General features: G+C 42.0%; 1 protein-coding gene and 1 non-coding gene across 7 annotated transcripts in view; one reads left to right on the forward strand and one right to left on the reverse strand.

Annotated features, from left to right (window-relative positions):
* MARF1 (meiosis regulator and mRNA stability factor 1) overlaps positions 1-19,597 on the reverse strand; it is a 43,652-nt gene that overhangs the window by 21,501 nt on the left and 2,554 nt on the right. For 2 of the 6 annotated variants that reach the window (XM_055089965.1, XM_007127083.3), the window contains exons 2-15: positions 17,459-17,660; positions 14,407-15,090; positions 13,478-13,652; positions 12,176-12,402; positions 10,989-11,106; positions 10,258-10,430; positions 8,319-8,744; positions 7,967-8,124; positions 7,720-7,878; positions 5,980-6,172; positions 5,085-5,263; positions 3,538-3,618; positions 736-972; positions 487-606 (exon numbers count right to left, since the gene is read on the reverse strand). In XM_055089965.1, the coding sequence (XP_054945940.1) occupies positions 487-606; positions 736-972; positions 3,538-3,618; positions 5,085-5,263; positions 5,980-6,172; positions 7,720-7,878; positions 7,967-8,124; positions 8,319-8,744; positions 10,258-10,430; positions 10,989-11,106; positions 12,176-12,402; positions 13,478-13,652; positions 14,407-15,090; positions 17,459-17,602 (3,074 nt within the window). In that variant the 5' untranslated portion in view covers positions 17,603-17,660. The remainder of the gene's footprint in view (positions 1-486; positions 607-735; positions 973-3,537; positions 3,619-5,084; positions 5,264-5,979; positions 6,173-7,719; positions 7,879-7,966; positions 8,125-8,318; positions 8,745-10,257; positions 10,431-10,988; positions 11,107-12,175; positions 12,403-13,477; positions 13,653-14,406; positions 15,091-17,458; positions 17,661-19,597) is intronic. The other 4 variants (XM_055089967.1, XM_055089964.1, XM_007127084.3 and 1 more) reach the window with 4 other exon arrangements.
* On the forward strand, positions 17,751-17,877 carry LOC112064878 (small nucleolar RNA SNORA25). Its single transcript, XR_002891730.1, has one exon. It is a non-coding gene; the product is annotated as a small nucleolar RNA SNORA25 (small nucleolar RNA).

Genomic DNA, 19,597 nt, shown 5'->3' on the forward strand with positions numbered 1-19,597 from the left:
TTTCTAGCAGAGGGGGTTAAAAATAAGGCAACAGGATTGCAAGTTCAATCTCCTCCAACATATCGGTTCGGTGGCTTTAAGGCAACTTGGTTCTGTGTTGGCCCCTCTGTTAAGCCTACCACGTGGCCCATGGTGTGGCTGAAAGGACTTCTGAATACTTTTCTCCTACAAACGTTGAAATCTACAATTATTTGAGGCCGTGCACTCCCTCGTAGTACCTGTGCACAGCACTTCCAATAATCTTTTCTCTGTGGAGAAGAATCTGCCCTATTCATGCTGATGTTTCTAAAATTCAGCACAAACACAATTTCTTGTTGAAATATCGAGTGAATGGATCCCATTTCAGATACACTTCGACTACAAGTGGTAGCTAAAAACGTTAGGCTGAAGCCTGGTACAGTGCGTGCTTGGGGAGAGGTGCAGGCAGGTGGCGGACTTTCTATAAAGAGGAGGACTAAGGCATCACAATGGCTTTGACACGGTCACCTTAATAAAGGCACGGTGCCCTCGTGTGTCTGCAGAAGACTATGAACCTGGGGTGCGAACGTCTTCAGCGAGAGAATCACAAAAGGAATCTTGTAAGAGTCTGGATCAAATTCATGTTCACTGCCGAAAAGAGAACAAAACAGATAGTTGACATTTCTCAGTGGTCTAAGACGTTCCCAAGGTAATTCTAACAGATGCTCCACAACCTTTTACAAAAAGATTACTTCTCAAGGGAAATGGGCAATCTACCTGAAATCCTTATTGGGACAGTGCTGCCTGCAGACAGGCTCGTGATATTCTAACTCTTCAAATATAATTGGGCTGCAGTTTGTTGAGGAGCCGTCATGTGACTGGGAAGACCCCAAGGGGCTCTGGCGGGCCTGACTGCTGGGTAAGAGACACACCAGTCTGCCATTTCCTTGTTCACGGATTGCGACTGTGTCTGTTAGTTTATACAAATCTGACACATTCAACCTGTGTCCAAACCTAAAAGCAAGGAAAGAGAGAGATGCTGACTTAAAGAGAACGTTTTTCTTTGTAGAGAAATTCCTGACCTGTTTAGATAAAGCTCTATAACCAAGAATGGTTCCCCTGTCTCTTTGAAAAGTAAAACTAGGATAATTCTACTATAAATTTATTCACCATCAAACCAGTGATGCTTGGCACTCCTTCCAGTCATCCCTGGCCCGTTGCCCGTTACAGTGATTATATATATCATTTGGTACCTAGCCTCCGACCCCACACAGTCTCTGTAAATGCCTCACCTAATTTTCTGAGATGGAAAACTATCTGCCATGACCCATTTCACCTTGGCCTCCCCTTCACTTCCAAATCCCTCTCTACTACTTCTCACCATCTCTGCTCCTCTCCCTCAGAAGAGGTATACCCCTTTTCAGCTAACCCTATGCTTCAGCCCCCTGACCTACACTAAACTGGACTCCCCAGTCACCACCCTGACTTGTGTCTTTCATACTTGGAGCTTAAAGGCACAGGATCTGAAGATAGATTTGAGTTCAAATCCTGACTCAACCTATGTGACCTTAGTCAAGCTATATAACCAATCTAGGCCTCAGTTTTCCCATCTGTAAAATGGGCTGACAATCCCTACCTCACAGGGCTGACGTGAGAATTAAATATGGCATGTATGGAGACAGCTTAACACAGAGTAAGTGCTCATTAAATGTTAGCTGCTCCAATGGTCTCTTCCCAGTGCCCTGCCTACACACTCAGATCTCCCCATAACCAACACCAGTCTCAAATCCCGGCCCCCACCCCCTACACTGCCCTACTCCACCTACTCCAGTCTTCTCTGTGCTTTCACTCAGTCTGGAGCTCTCGCGTCCTCCCTATAATGGAAACAGCTGGTCTCTCAGGAGTTGCCTCTGCTGTTTCACCACCCAGTCTGCCATCCCCTTCCCTCCAGGATTTTCTCCACAGGACTCTTCAGAGTTGACTCTCAAGTCACCAGTGGCCTCCTCCTCCTCCTCCACCCTAAACCTCACACCATGTTCTCAGGCCATCCCCACCCTCCTGATAACACTCTGGCCTCTGGGTTCTCACCGGCTTCCTGTCCCTGGTTGCATTCCACCCAGTTCTGCCCTTTCTCTAGTTCTCCTCCCTCTCCTCTAAGTTCACCTGCTCCTAGGTCTTTCAAGATCATCTTTAGGCAAATAACTGCCATATCTTCAGAGCTGACTTCTTTCCTGAGGGACTCCAAATGTGCAGAAGACCACCTGAACTCTCTGCCCAGATATTCCAATAGCCCCCTAAAACTCATATGCCCAAAGCTAAGATCAAAACCTCACTGTAACTCCTAGACATCCCTGGTGGCACAGTGGTTAAGAATCCGCCTGCCAAGGCAGGGGACATGGGTTCGAGCCCCGGCCCGGGAGGATCCCACATGCCGTGGAGCTACTAAGCCCGTGCGCCACAGCTACTAAGCCCTGCGCTCTAGAGCCCGCATGCCACAACTACTGAAGCCCACGCACGTAGAGCCCATGCTCTGCAACAAGAGCAGTCACCTCAATGAGAAGCCTGTGCACTGCAATGAAGAGTAGCCCCACTCACTGCAACTAGAGAAAGCCCTCGCACAGCAACGAAGACCCAACACAGCCAAAATTAAATAAATGAATTTAAAAAAAAAACGCACTGTAACTCCTAAACAAGCTTTCTTTATTTCTTCCATATTTCCAGTTTAACCATACAAACTTCCTCCCAGTCACCTGGGGCAAAAAACTCAGAATCAAACCAACCTCTACTTTTTACCTTGCCTGCTACATAAAACTAGTTACTAAATCCAATCTCACTGACATTTGAAACTTCTGTGGTGTCTAGTTCCCTCCGTTCCGACAGCGTCTGCTCAGAGTTGGGACTGGTGCACACGCTCCCCCTTGTCTCCCTCCCTCCCCCATTCACTCCAGCTCAGACACCACCACACCTCTCCCCTCCCCTCCTTCCTCCGATACTTCAGTGGCTCCCACTATCCACGGATAATGGCCAAGCTCCTGGTTCCTTCCACCCTCTGTAACCTCAAGGCCTTTTCTCCTTCCTACTCCACTCCTCCTTTGTAATGACAGTTTTCTTTGTTCTATACAATATATGGCGAGTGTCTTTTCCCTTCCAGACATAACAGCCCCAAAGACAAGGGCTGTCTTCCCAGCTCTGCACCCTCCACAGAGCCTTTCATTCCACTAGTACTTGCTGGGCGTCTACTGAGCACTGGGCATTGAAGACATGGTGCTAGGTCACACCCAGTGCCTGCTGTTCTGGAGCTTACAGTCTAGAAGGTGCTCGAAAATGTTCACACAATGAATAACAAAACTCATCAGCCAGGTGGAAAAGATGAAAGTACAGCTTTGGGGACTGAGGTCTAGATTTGCTAAAAATGAAAGACGTTCCTCAAATGTGTGTTAAAACTGGAATTTCAATCTGAACACCACTGTCTTTGGTCTTATTTCCTCTGCTAGTTCCTTAAGAGTTGCTACCAGTTTTACGCATGGAAGTCACCCATCAGTACTGGCTGGATCAATGAAAAAAATAACCCTCACTTACTTTTTTTCATAGATATCTGTAAATTTAAAAAGAGGCAGACAACAGGCGGGAGCATCCTGAAGAATGGACATTGTTTCTGCACTGCAAGAAAAAAGTGTAGTCCATCAGAGAACAGATGACTTCCTCTCCGTTCCAAGTTGTATTTTAAAAACAGAGTTCATAAAATTGATTAACATAATGTGTATGCAAAATAAACATACCTATTTATATCTCAGAGTTGATCTTCCAGAAAAACTTAAAGAACAGACTTCAGGAACAAGGCAATTAAAGAATATTTAGTCACATATACTGGGATTTTTATCAGACTCAAGCATAGGGCTTTGCACACCTGTGTATCAGAAAGACACTGACTACTCACTGAGACACTTTATTAATTCAGAGCAAAGGGCAGAAGAGCTTGACTGTCTACTGCCACAGTGCAGTTCTATCAGACAGAAGGGTGAGGAATCCCCATAGTTGAAGATACACAACTGAATACACTGGTTAAGAGTGACTGGCTTTAAGCCATAGAATTATGGTTGATGTTTTTGTCTCCTGCTTCTTTTATGTTTCTGAAATTTCTAAATTATCTTTAATGAGTGTTATCTTTATTCTAAGAAATTAAAAAATAACTTAAAATGATGGTGAAGTTTGACTTGCATATGTTACGAAATGATCATCACAATAAGTGAACATCCATCATCTCATATAGATACAAAATAAAAGAAAAAGAATTATTTTCCTTGTGATGAAAACTCTTAGGATTTACTCTCTTAACAACTTTCATACCTAACACACAGCGGTGTTCATTATATTAATCATGTTGTACATTACTGCCCTAGTGCTTAGTTATCTTATAACTGGAAGTTTGTACCTCTTGATTGCCTTCCCCCATACCCCACACCTCTAGTAACCACAAATCTGATCTCTTTTTCTATGAGTTTGTTTGCTTGTTTTTTGAAGTATAATTGACCTATAAATAGTATGTTAGTGCCTGGTGCACAAATCATTACGCTGTCTGTACACCTTAAACCTACAGGGTGCTGTGTGTCAAAAGCATATTATGAATAAAACCATCACTAGATTCCTAAGATTAGTTTAGTCGTAATGCAGACTTATGGGGCTGGGTGTCTATGTGACATTAAAGTTATATCTGCATGTTGAGAGCTTAGAGCTTTGTAGATCTACCTGTTATAGACAAATCCACCTTCTACTAAGATTGGAAGGTAATATTTCAGACTTTCTAGGCTTATAAACTTTTATTGTAGAGACCTACTATTTTTAGAACCTGTTCTGGATATGTGGCATATTATTTTACTCCTAAGTGCCTGCCAAGTTTAAGCTGTACTTCATCTTTGATTAATGACTTGAACAAGGGTAAATTATTCTAGCTAGCTTATTTCTAACTTCTACCTTATTCTAACTCTATCAAGGGAGAAAAAGCATTATTGCATATGTGATCATCACAAGACGGTTGGGAATGGGATAAAATCTATTTTTATTATTTCTAAAATTGTTTCTGGGCCAAAATGTTATTTCCTGAAATAAACGGCTTGTTTGTTCTTTACCTCAGTAAACAGAGTGATTTATTAGCAGCTCCCGTGGCAAGTGAGACCAGGATCTTCTTGCTGCCAATCTTGTATCTGTGGAGGCTATTCACCGCACTGATTGCTTCTTGTAAGTTTTCCATCTGAACAACAGCTTTGAGCTGATAATCTGTGTGTGGGCTGAGCTCAACACTCTTCACCTGCAGCAGTAAAAAGGAAAACAGAATGCTGATCTACCCAGAACCCTGTCCTCTTAAAACTGAAGGTGAATCACTAGGCAACTGGTTTGTGGACTTCAGTGCTGCCGTGAGGGAACCTGTCTGAACTGTGCACTTCTGCTAACCAGAACCTAAGTGAGCTAGGAATGGGTGACCTTCAGGGATGTGACATCAGCCTAGCCTGCCTTGTGCTCTGGCACACAATGCTCTCCAAGGCAGGCTTAGGGGCCCACACATGCAAGGAGTCTTTTGCTCTTCTGCAGACCCTGCCAAAACCTGGGGCGTAGCCATCTTAAGTTTCAGTAAAAGGTGCATTTTTAGCAAATTGCACCTAAAAACTGAATCAGATACCGTAAGACATCAACAAAAACAGCCAATATCATTTTAGAACCCTATTTCCATATTTTAGCAGCCAGAGCTAACTAAAACCCATCAGTGTTTTATTTCCCAAAGAGCCACTTAAATCTCTGCCCATGACCACAAGTGCTTCTCTGCCAGGCTTCTTGCTCTCTTGGGCTGTGTCCTAAAAACAGAATACACAGCACCACCATGAGCAGGCCAGAGGAAAAAGGAAGGTGTTCAAACTCGTTGAGTGACACTTACACCCTGCCTGTAGTTACGTGTGCTAAGTTAAGTGCACTCAACTTGAATGCCAGCAAGGGGTAAAACAAAGGCAAGAACAAGAGTGAAAAGGTTACCTTGCCGTGTCTAGAAAACGCTTCCTGCATGAGCTGCTGCAGCTCCTTCCGGGACAATCTGTAGTCTAGGTTGCTGATCTGGATGTCAGCACCATTTGCAAACGGGTCTGGGCAGTCGGCACCAACGCTCGAATTTGCAGCGTTGAAAGCAAGCGGGGATGCTCTGTTTAAGAGGTTTGGAGACATACTCCTGCTTAAAACATACATAGGTTATTTTTTAAAACTGTTATTCTATTTATTCAGTTTATGCCATTTAGATTTTTGTCTGAAGCTATATAAAAACAGCTTCCCGCAATTTGGTTTTCAAATTTTTTTTATCTTAAACACGCACTGATTTAGACTCATTGTCAAAAATACGACCTGTTGACTACCTTATTAACAGCAAATAAATTACTCAATATCAAATATTCTTTTATTGGATTATTTAAAGCTAATGGCAGAAATTATAGGCAGGCCTAATGAATTAATTTTCCACTTTGTGCATTTATTCTTAGGACACTGAGCATTTATTCTTAGGAAATAAGCTTGCAATATCAATGTAAATCATTTACCTGCCCCTGGCTCTGAAAAAACCAGATATTCTTTATATTCTTTTATTGGATTATTTAAAGCTAATGGCAGAAATTATAGGCAGGCCTAATGAATTAATTTTCCACTTTGTGCATTTATTCTTAGGACACTGAGCATTTATTCTTAGGAAATAAGCTTGCAATATCAATGTAAATCATTTACCTGCCCCTGGCTCTGAAAAAGCCAGATATTCTTTATATTATATACATATACATATACATATATATATATATATATATATTTTTTTTTTTTTTTTTTTTTTTTTGTCTGCGCCACATGGCTTGTGAGATGTTAGTTCCCCAACCAGGGATCAAACCCCGGTCCTCAACAATGAAAGCATGGAGTCCTAAGCACTGGACCGCCAGGGAATTCCCAATATATTTTTAAAATATAAAGACATTTTATTTGATTTATTTTTTGGCTGTGCCACACAGCATGTGGGATCTTAGTTCCCTGACCAGGGATTGAACCCACGCCCCCTGCAGTGGAAGCACGAATCTTAACCACCAGACCACCAGGGAAATCCCAAGCCAGATATTCTTGCTCATATATTGCGGCCCTTCTCCACAAAAGGAAATCTTTTACGTGAGTTTGTACATGTCATTTGACAGGTCCAAAGTCATGTTCTATAGTGAGTCTTCACCAACTCAGCAGAACAAATACAATGCTAGAAGGAGCTCATGGGATGCATGAGCTCCTTCTGTTTTCCAAGCTTCCAGAATCACTTGGAGTGAGTTTAGAAAGCTTAAATAAGGTTGGTGTTAAGGTGGTTTACAGAGACCCTCGTTCCTCAAACAGCTTCCTATAATTACCCCACAAATACGAATAACCAATGCGTGTCAGTTTGGGCCTCTTCCTCAGCATGATGAAGCCACGAAGACATGGTAAGAACATAATGTGCCTCCCATCATTGCCCAAGGACTCCAGGACAGGCTTCTCTCTCTGACCTCTGCTTACCAAGACTCCCACATGGAGGAGGGAGAAACAGCAAGAATCACTGCCCCCAAATGTTAGCTATCGGTACCAGTGGAAAAGGGGACTGGTGGAGGAGGGGTGAAAGATTTCTCTTTTAAATATGCACTTGTGTACTGCTTGAATTGTGTTAAACAAACATTATTTCATAACCCCTTCTACTGCACACAACCACTCCATGGATCAAGAACCACTCACCGAGAAGACCAAGACTGAGGCGTGAGCAGAGGACCCACTTGCCTGGATGCGATCAACTTGCTAAAAGCAGACGGGTAACTCACTTGGAACAGAGTCTCCTCTTTATCTTTTTTCTCTACAGGAGAACTGGTAACACTGCGGGCACTGAGGTTCTCTTTTCTAGTGGAGGGAAACATTGCAGGGAAGAGGTCACTTATTTTCCTTCACATCATGACAAGCAGCTACAAGGGAGAATAACAGAACCTACTTCGGATTGGTTTTGTAAACGGATTCTGCCACCCCCGACGTTTTAGGTGCGGGTGCTACAGCACTTAAATTTCTGTGAGGAGGTGCCACCGGCCTCAGGTGGCCTTGCTGGGGCTCACTGCTTCGAGTGCCAGTCTTCGACTCCATGCGGCATAGCTCCTTAAAACAGACAGAGCAAGGAAGTTTAACAGTTAAGCCCCCAAGATGTGTCAGACCTTGTACAGAAAACACTTGACTTTGAGTTTCCTTGAAAATGTAGAAAAGGACATACCAAAAGCAAGCGAGCATATAAAACAGAGACCAAGAAAACAAACCTACCATAAACTTCAGAAAGCAAGAGGTATCACAATTACCTGTAAACTTTTAACATTGGTATTTTTGGTAGCAGATCCAGAATTTGCCTGCGACCCTTTTCCAGGTGCAGCTTTGGCACTGGAAGATGGTTCACTTGTATCTTTGATGAGGCACAATTTTGGATTCTTAAGTTTTTTGGGAGACTTCGCTTTATCAGCAGTTGCATTTGAACTCTTCGTTTCACAGAGTTCTCCACTTTTTGGAGTAAATGACACGATGATCCTATTACCAAAGACATCTTCATTTTCCATTCGCTTCAGAGCCCGCTCTGCACTATCTCGGTTTATGAAGCGGAGGATTGCGCTGCAGCCTGTGATATTTAGCACTTTCCCGCCACAATTATCGGACAGGCGTCTGAGCCTGTTGCTGATGCTCTTGCCATCTTTATTTGCTGGTAGGTTATAAACATAGAGCAGAGTGTGGCACTGTTGATACAGAGGAAAAGTGTTACAGTGGGTTGACTCGAGGGCACACGTTCAATTACAAACACGAAGAACAATGAGTGATCTCCAAACTTGGCTAGTGACTTTGGAGGGGAGATAACACAGATTTCCACGGGAGAGGGTAAACTTACTTAGACCGAAAAACATGGAAAAAGAGAAATGTATCTAAAATTATCACTCTGGCGAATAAGAAAAAAATATGTGGCAAGATTGAATGTACTGAAAAATCGGTCTTTTTTTTTTTTTTTTTTTTTTAATCATTAAGGAATAAGGATCTCTACAGTGGGCAATCTCTCACCTAAAATACTACAACTGACTTAAAGGCCTTCCGGATTAAAAAAGTGAGTGCCAAACACAAGCGGAATAGAGGAAATGTAGCTATAGCCAAAAGACTAAAAACATTATGAAGAACAACAAAAGTGAATCAGCAGAGCAGCTCCAAAGCCTGAAGTAGGGCCTGTGTATGTTACTCCTTGGGCCAGACTCTGGTATCCCCAACTGTGGATTATCCTTAGCATGTGTTTAATCTCCGGCCAGGCTCTGATCTCGCTGGGTATCAGGGAATGCAGTGGGGCCAGCAACGCAAGTGCCTGAATCTGGGGTGGGGGGCAGTCTCGGTTCTGTTGTCATCACGCTGTGGGACCTCCAGCGGCTTGCTTACTTTTTCTAAGTGCTGACTTCCTCCACTCTAAAATGAGGAGGTTGGGTGAGACCATTCCTAAAGTGCTTCTGTAACTCTAAAGTTATTAAAATATGTTAAAACTGCATTTCATGAATGGGATTGCCCACCCTTCTGAACCATCCACACTATAGCTCCTCTCTGTTATTATTGTTTAAAAGTTGCACATATAGTCTCCAGACAGCTTAAACACAAGCTCAGTGTTTCAATAAACATTCTTATCCTAATCAAGACTATGAGAAATGCTCAGCCTGCTGGAAACACGTGCACTTCCTCCTGTCAAGTGGCTTACCAGGCTACAGGTGTAGTGACCACTACTCCTCATTGTGCCCATGCATGCCAGGGACCACAACCAGAGAAAACAGGCTCAGAGGCCTGCTGGAGCTTCAGGATTAAGTGCCACAACTGTACAATCACTCTGCTTATTTGACTCCAACCACACCAGTATGTGCAAACCATCATCATATTCTTTACCCTTAAAACCTGGAAGCAAAAAGAGTAATAACTCTCATTCCATTACTTCCATCCCCCTGGCACAAAACATTGCTAGCTTTGGAGACACTGGCAAGTGGTTGTCAGTAAGGTAAATCTGAAAGTCAGTTCCCTATGACATTTTGAAAAAAATAAAAGCAAAATGCATACATATCAATTCTCTGTATATCTGTAAGAGAAGAAAGTTTCTAGACCTGTTTCAAAATCTGGCCAGCCTACTACGAAGAACAGCCTCACCTGGGCTTGGAGACCCCTTATGAAGGGCTGTCTTGAGCCTCTGTAATCTCAACTAGAATATGGCAGAAAGAACACAAACCCACTTACTGGCATTTTTACTGGTAACCTGGGGGGCAGGTCGGAAATGAATTCTTCAAATCTGATCAGCTCATTAGCATGATGCAGCAGTGCTTCTGAGGCCTGGTTTTTATGGACCAAAATTATGTGGAAACCATGCCTGTGTCTCAGGTCACTAAGTTCCAATGCGAAATTGACATCAGCTGAAAGACAAGGTACAGCCCAACCCCCATCCCCAAACATTAGCAACACCTGACAGAGAGAGGTAACTCTAATGACATCTACTGAGAAGGAAGGAATGGCGGGATTGTATTCTAAATTGCCACCCCCACCCCTTTCTAGAACAGGAACGCATTTCATATCAGAAGAATTAACATGGTAAGACAATTTTACATATACTTATACTGAACCCCAAAACACGTTACTTCCAGTAGTAAAAAGGAGCGAATGTTAATACTCTGAGGAGCCCCAACTTCATCTTAGATTTTTTAAATTAGCAATACGGGGCTCCCAGGATTAAAAAAATTACATTTTCTTTAATAAACTTGGCCCCGCAAGAATCCTTAATCAATTTCCAAGGAGAAAAATACAGAAATCCACGTAGACCCATTTTTTTTCTAAACAGTTTTCAAAGATAAGCATAAAATGTCCTATGTATTTCAGCGTCTTTGGGGGCACATTTTACTTTCACATATTTTGGTTTCTATGATAATTCACACACAGTGAGTTTAGCTGAAATTAGCAGATGTTTCTACACTTACTTGACACAAGAACCACAGTGGCGGGAGCAGTGTGAGTATTTGCAAACCTTCGGAGGCTCTGGCGGAGCTTGTCGTCAGCAGCGTTCTTTGCAGTAGCATTGATGTGGGCAACGGTTACCTGCATTAATTTATAATAAGGACAAATGAGAAAGAGCTGAGGTTAGAAAATCACTACACATTCTGCCTGCCTCTTAATAGACAGTTCGTGAGGAAACTTTTATTATTACTGCCACTTAGGAATGGAAAAAAATTACAGTCAAATCTCAATAATTTCAACTTCAGTTCTCCAGATGAATTAACTGGATCATTATCCCTAGTTTCATCTCTCATCTTCTGCTTTTTCACTTCATCCATCCCCCTTTCAGAAAATAAAGAAAAGAAAGTGAAATGTGAAGTAAATTAGCTCTCTCTAGTATCTTTTGCCAACAATTTTGTGGGTGGCAGAGGTATGATATATAATTAAGGTACGATTTGGGGCTGTATTTGATGTCATTTCTATTCATCATCTATGGCTTCCACCATCAGGTGGTGGAAGAGGAGAGGCATCTACCCCTAGGGAGCTAAAACGTGTTTATTCCTGTTAAAACTATCAGGCTCACATTAAAGTCTCCAAAGGAAGGAAAGGTTTGAGAGGTGCCTCAACTACATACAATACAAAATAGGATTTATCAGTTTTTACAAGGAACAGAACTATATAACTTTAGGCAGGAATATGGCATATCAATGGAATTACTTGTCTGAAAGTCAACAGAACTTGATTCTGGTTCCAGCTGAAGAGAACAGACTTTGGGGTCACACAATCTGGATTTAAATCTAAGCTCATCCACTTACAGCCATGTGATCTTAAAAAAGTTGCTTCACCTCTTCAGCCCTTTCATTTGTAAATTCCAAATAATAAATCCTATGAGACTTGTTCACAAAGCAGTTATGAAAATCAAAGGAAATGATACATATGTAACCACTATACTAGGAAAGCACTAGTCACAAATAAGCAGCCTTGCTGAAAGATCAGACGTGATTAAATGATTTCTAGTACCTAATTAAGAAATAATCTTTTGCTATTTTCCTTTATTTACAAACTTAGTACAAATGCATATTATTAAACAATTTTTCAATTTGAATTCTTAAAAAAAATCACACGTGCTTTTTCTTCTACCAAAATAGATAAAAATTCTTTTCTTTTTTACCTGGCAATTATTCAGCTCTTGAATAACTTCTTTGTTTTCTTTACTGATGTCACACACACAAATGAATTCTGCTTCTCTGTGGCCTTTAAAAAACTTCTCACGAATTCTCTGTACAACTGCAGTAGCTGAGCGGCCAGAGGGGACTGAGCAATTTTCAATATCCCAAAAAACTCCAATGGGGGGTAAGTTTTCTAGCACCTGTCCGGCTAGTGTAACTTCTGGTGACCCTTAAGAAATGTTAACATTTTCAATTACACATGGTAAAAAACAGGTAAGACATTCAAATAAAAATAACAGGTGGCTACCTCTCATTCTTAGGGGCAGGAAAATGAAATTATTGACTGATGTTAAATTTAAGGATACCAACCTCAATGGCTGGTCTAATAAGACAAACAACCCCAAGTTGCCATAGTTTCTTTAAGTGATTATTCCTATTTTTCAGGAGAGAACAAATCTAAAGATCAAGTCACTTTAAGCCCACAATAAATCCATCACAAAGCATGAGTCATTCTCACACTGACCAGTTACGCTCCTCTGAACACTAACACATAGGTGAATGGACGCTGCAGCTCTGAGACCTGATCTTCATGCTCCACCCACAATTGTCTACCGACTCAGTGTGGGAGAACAATGAAGAGATGAACGGTGAAGTTGTTATCATCCTTGATTTTATTTATTTTTAAAGCACATTTGTTTGTTTGTTTGTTTCTGGTTGCGCCGCACGGCTTGCTGGATCTTAGTTCCCTACCCAGGGATCCAACCCGTGCCCATTGCAGAAGAAGCTCAGAGTCCTAACCACTGGATCGCCAGGGAATTCCCTTGTCCTTGATTTTAAATGATTTTTAACACTGCATTAATATCTGATTCAAATTTTTAAAAAATGTTTTTTAAAGATAAAATATATCAATTACTTTTTGGGGAAATGATCTTAGGTTTTCAAATACTGCTTTTCATCAGCCGTTGCTAAATCTTTCTAAATACTAAGTACGTCTAGGGAGCATACAACCAACAAGTGTGATTATGAACCTAAGTTGACACCGAGTCCCTTCCAGCACTTATTTCTCCTCATATACTCCTCGTTTTTCTATACACAGCTTCTGGTCTCAAATAGCGTCAGCCCAACATTAATGGCAACTGACCTATTGGTCTATAAGGATAAAAAGATTTTTACCAAGAGATGGAAATGGAGACTCATACACAGCAGCTTTAGAACCACAAGGAATCTTTTTAAAGGCGATTAAATGCAGTTAGTATCAGGTATTGAAAACTAATATGCACATTTTACACCATACTGTCATTTACCAAATTTCGAAGCAGCTTTGCCTAGACTGGTCGCCAATAACAACGTGGTCTCCTTCCCTGTTCCTTTGGTTCCACAGCCATTACACAGAGGAATAGTAACAGGTGCAGTTTGAGTATTTGGAGGTGGTATATTTGGCCAGACTTTAGCAGCATCAATTATACTATTTCTTGCCGGCTGTTTTAAAATTTTTTTAAAAAGAGGAGGTTTCAGATACATTATTTCAGAACCTAGAGTTACACATAACAACTGAAAACACATTCTAAGTGTTTCTCCTTTCCACCTGCTAACCTCTGATAAAACGTATTTTCAAATCACCTTTCCCAGAACTATCAGCTACCAATGCATAAATTCACTTCCAAAGTGACTTGAAATGATCAGGGAAGATATTCACATGATCAGACCTTTATATTCTGCGCCATGCATCTGCTACGGTGGAGACCCTCAGACACACTTTACATAAAAGAAAGTAACGTCTTTACTTGAACACTGGGTGTGACTGAAGCCAAGTTTCAAGTTCCCCAAATTATTACAAAGGGACAACACGAAGTTTTACAAGAATGGGTCCGTGTTATCAGGTGAGTGTTAGCTATAAGAAATCACAATTGTGCTCTAGCCTTTAAGACAAAACAGAACACGAGGCTTTGCCAAGCTAGGTTCACATGTTAAGAAATAGATTTATTACAGGAGACTCTAAGGGCATAAACTAAATAATTACTCTGTACTTTTTTGAATGGTCCCTCCCATTTTACCCTTTGCTTTCTTTCAGGACCAGAAGGAGTTATGCTGACGGGGAGAAAGCCACATCACGAAAGAGTCTTTGACCCCACTCACAAGAAAGATTTTTTTCAAGATATATCCATTATTTTTTTAAAAAAGTCATTCCTCAAACCTTAGCTGCACCCAACATAACAAATAAAAAGATACAAACCTTGTTGAGGCAGTCTTCGCAGTAAAGGGAGCCCTTTAAACAAACCGGAGGTACCACATTTAGGTGCAAAGAGTTGGTGCATAAGTGAGGCGTTAGCTCCGACTGTGAAATGTGCTCTTCCAAGTGCCCGGGAGCCCCACTTGTGAAATCAGAACAGGGGAAATAGCCAGCGGAGGAGGTGCAGCCCTGGAGAGCTGGAAACTGATGCAGCTTGTGCACATTACCATGACATGACTGGAAATGGAGCTTTCCACAACAGGGCAGGTGTTTGCAGGGAGAGAGATTACTTTCTAGACACATGCTGGGAAAGTCACTTGCAACGCTGGCCAAATTGTTCCTAGCTGAGGCACTCTGGAGTGAAGATGCAGACTGGAAAGCAAACCCTGACCCCACCTGACACGTGACTGTCCTGGTGCTTTGCGAGTCTAACAGTGCGCCTGGGGGAATCAAGCTACCAGTCCCTCCGCCACCGCCACCACCAAAATGCATTGGCGAAGTGGAGGGGTCATTAGGGCAATGGGCACAGCAGCTTACTTTGGGGACAGTTGAAAGCTGTATTTTAGGTTGCTGAAGAGAATGGATATCTGGAAGTGGGACCGCTGGAAAAAGTTTAGAGCCAGCATGAAGGGGAGATGGTACATCCTTTAATTCCACAGCAACTTTCTTGTTCTCCATGTAATCTTTCTGAGAAAAGAAAACCAGAACACAAATTAATTTTATGAGGCTAGTGACTTGGGGTTACTCACATCTGACTGCATTAGAAAATGGAAACAGTGTTCAAACTTATCCACATCACTCCGTCATAACCACACAAAATCACAACCACAAAAACGGAATGGCAGCTAAAACCAGGAGCATTCTTCAGCAGGAGGTGAACATTGAAACAGACAACTAAAATACGACTGTGTCCTTCCTCAATTTTAAGAGACTTGGGGAGGGGGTCTGTTTACACATTCAACAAGCCTGATTAACCATCCATGTCTCAGTGTCTTCCCTTTGATCACTTCCCCTTGCCTCTCAGTGTCTTCTGAAGACAAAATAGGTGGTATAAAAAACAACACAGTCATAACAGTATTCATTAAAGACGGCTTACAAGCGAAGCGCTTTGAGGAAAATACTTAATAGTTTGTGCAGTCAGAGCTAGGTGGTTTTAGTAAGGTCCTCCAGGGGAGAAGGTATCAAGCACTATGGATGAGATCAGTCATTTGCCCAAGTGGCCCATCCACGAATAGGTCTTAAACGTGCTGCTGATGACATTTAGCAAACCCTGGGGTATCGTGACCTAAAGCCATAAAGCCAACAATTATTTTGTAACCAGTGGAAAGAATTAGAGTAATTAGAAAACTATCTGGGAAAAAGATAAAGAGAAATAGTTTGTCATATGCCTGTAACATAGACACATGAGGCTGGTATGTTTATAAAGGTTATAACATTGCATTGGTGTCAGAGACCTGGGTTTGAATGTGATACTAAATAGTTTTATGACCTTGGGTAAGTGACTTCACCTAACCTCTTTATGCTTCAATTTTACCATCCTTCAACTGGGAACAACAGAATGTACCTACTACATTTGTTAGAAGGATAAAATGAAATAGTAAACATAAAGCACTCAGCAGAGTACCTGGCCACTGAAGGGGGATCCAACCAATCAACAACCTTTATTGGCTGAGTGCAGGCACTATTAAGATGAAGGGGATGCCCTGATATAGTGATTGAGACATGCTCATCCCTTAGAGCATAGAAAGGTCCATCTGACTGCTATGATTTCACTCCTTCTGCTATGGGAGGGTATACTAATACGGGAGAAATTTGGACTTTCAGTTACTTTTCCTAAAAGGGAGGTAATAGCAGTGGTCTCACCAGCCAACAAGCAGTGTGTTCTGCCCTCTTGGTAATTACAATTCAGGCGGGAAATTAATTCATTGGCATTCTGATTTATGTATAGATCTGGCTCTTATGGGCAGGGTTATTGCGAGTTGGTCTTCCTGAACATACTCAAGTCTGGGTACCACTGACAAAATTGAGATTCTGGATCTGTAAAGGTGACAGTGCAATTCCTTGTCCTGTGACTCTGTTAGGGCTAGATCTGCCACCCCAGGACCCTGCTTCAGCTGCCAGCCCTCACTGCAAACTGTCCCTGAGGTAAAATACTTCTGAAATAACTCCAGTTACTGATGCCATGCAACAAAGGTAACTATATAATGAAAAGCTGGAGAAGATAGGGAATAGATTTTTCTAAAAAGTCATTATCAATACCCTCATATAGGGCTTCCCTGGTGGCGCAGTGGTTGAGAGTCCGCCTGCCGATGCAGGGGACACAGGTTCATGCCCCGGTCTGGGAAGATCCCACATGCCGCGGAGCAGCTGGGCCCGTGAGCCATGGCCGCTGAGCCTGCGCGTCCGGAGCCTGTGCTCCTCAACGGGAGAGGCCACAGCAGTGAGAGGCCCGTGTACCGCAAAAAAAAAAAAAGAAAAAATACCCTTATATAAATTCATAGTAAAGTCTCATTTAAATCCCGAGTACAATAGCAAAAAAAAACCAAACGTGATAACGATGAAGGAAATAAAATCAGAAAACGTCAAAATCACTATGAAAAGACAAAAGAAAAAGTTCTAGACATATTTAAATATTCCAGGGAAATCCTGAACAGAAAAAGACTATCAACAAATCCTATCAATCTTTCCTTGATTTTAAGACACAAAACTCAGAAGACTACCGTAAAATAAAATCTATTTTGTATTTTCCTCCGGTTTTACTCTACAAAGTGGATTTTGTTTTTGGAATCTGTGACTTTAATGAGAAACAAATCTTTCCAAAATTTTATCACATACTTAAAGCATCTATTGTTGCTTAGTGTGGAAGTATAGGAGTTAAAAAATTGTGCCTTCATTGAGTCAGGAATTACAATAATGTGCTACAAGGAGTAATATAAGCAGGATGCAAGAGAAAACTTATCACAGACTCCAGGGAGAGAGACTGCCCCAGACCAAATGGATCTCCCATCTATTTGCATTAGGGATTTGCTATATCCTTAGTCTTGCACATAGTTACCGTTTGGGGACCAAGTGGCAATGTTTGCTCAGGACGAGAAAAGCAATTAGAGAATTTCCAAAGCCATGGCTTAGCATCATTATCTTGTTGAAGCCATCCAAGTGTTCTACTGCAGGAGTTCTCAGTTCCGTTTCCTTCCATCATACAGCCATACAAAGTGGTTCAACATTCTTTCATCTTTCTTTTCTTTCATTCTTCCACCCTGTTAAGAATGAGATTTCAATATTATTTATTTGCATAAGTACAAATTTTACTACTGAAATCTGAGACTACAACTATATTTATGGTGTATAGGTCATTGCAAAGAGGGCTGACAGGACCAAATCCAGGAACTCTTAATGCTGTGACCAAAGACTGAGTTTTCCATAGGATGTAACAACCACTCAGTGGTGCTATGTTCTCCTGATGGAGATACAAGATTTAGCCACTCATATCCAGGATTAGTGATGTGGGAAAGTAAAAATAAATGTAAATGTCTTCCAAGTTAAAAAAAAAAATTCTGGTGCAATGGCTCCCAACAAGTCAGATCTTAAGGAACACAAGTACAATGGCTATCAAAGCATATTACAGCTTACTAAAATTGGTAAACTTGGTTGACTATTTATTCTTGAACCCTAACTACATCAACCTGATTTCTTTAAAAGTCTATCATCTTCCATTCCTTACGTTTCATAGGTCTTCAAACAAAAATGAACTCTGGACGAGCCCTATTTCTTTCAGCCATGCTTGAGAGAAGTAGCCACATCTTGGACACCTGCATAACCTGGAGAGAAACCTCTCCTCTTCACCTGGCTGGAGCCAAGCTCCTTCAGCCCACAGTAGACATTTTCTATAAAATATTTCTTAATTCTTCTCGACAATCCCTCCCTAAACACTCTACTTGGGAGATTCAAAAAGTTAACAGAAGACAGCATATAATTTGAGTAAAAGAACAACCACATGTCCTCATTCCCAATTATGTAAGATCACGAAATTGATTTCAGAGCAACCTATCCCACTGTGTCTTTGATATGAATATTGAAGGTCCAAATTAAGTGACTTCTGTGGACTTTGAATTTGATTTGGCTACAGAACAAGTCGAACCAACTTCTTAGTTTACTTATTATGAAAGTGGAACCTGCTATACCACCAAAAATCTAACAGAGAAATCTCAAGTCCCAGATGTGCTCTTATCTACTCCAGAGCAACAACACTCTACAAGTCTTAAATGATACGATAAAAGCAGATCCAGGGCTTCCCTGGTGGCACAGTGGTTGAGAGTCTGCCTGTGGATGCAGGGGACACGGGTTTGCCCCGGTCCGGGAAGATCCCACATGCCACGGAGCAGCTAGGCGCCCGAGCCATGGCGCGTGAGCCTGCGCGTCTGGAGCCTGTGCTCCGCAACAAGAGAGGCCGCAATAGTGAGAGGCCCACGCGCCGCGATGAAGAGTGGCCCCCGCTTGCCACAACTAGAGAAAGCCCTCGCACAGAAACGAAGACTCAACGCAGCCAAAAATAAAATAAATTAAAAGTCTTCTTTCCGCTTGCCATGGGGGAACTCTCAGGTGGCTTACCATGGTTGCAGACCTCAACTTATAATTCTCTGCAGATCCCAAATAAACCCATCTTTTCTGGAGGAATACCTGGCAGCCTATTTGTTTAGCGTCTGGTGCCTGTGCTCCGCAACGGGAGAGGCCACAACAGTGAGAGGCCCGCGTACCACAAAAAAAAAAAAAAAAAAAAAAAAAAAAAGCAGATCCAATCAGTAGTAGCCATTGGGCACAGAGGCGGCCTGCCAGTGGTAAGGACAAGGGAGCCTCATTTCCAAGCCCTCGCCACCATGCCCCAACCACCTCCTACTTACCAACAATGGCTATTTTAAGGTTATTAATTTATCTTTCAAAAATTTCTGAGCATATAGAGAAGAATTTCTTTTAGCTATCTCCCTGATAAGACGCTCTTTTCAAGAGATTTTAACGTCTACATAGTCGAGGGCAGAGATGACTATATAAGCACTATGTCTAAGATATAGGAAAACCAATCACAAAAAGCAGGGGTAGGGGCTTCCCTGGTGGCGCAGTGGTTGCGCGTCCGCCTGCCGATGCAGGGGAACCGGGTTCGCGCCCCGGTCCGGGAGGATCCCACATGCCGCGGAGCGGC

Source organism: Physeter macrocephalus, chromosome 14 (assembly GCF_002837175.3).
Source record: "Physeter macrocephalus isolate SW-GA chromosome 14, ASM283717v5, whole genome shotgun sequence".
Lineage (NCBI taxonomy): Eukaryota > Metazoa > Chordata > Mammalia > Artiodactyla > Physeteridae > Physeter > Physeter macrocephalus.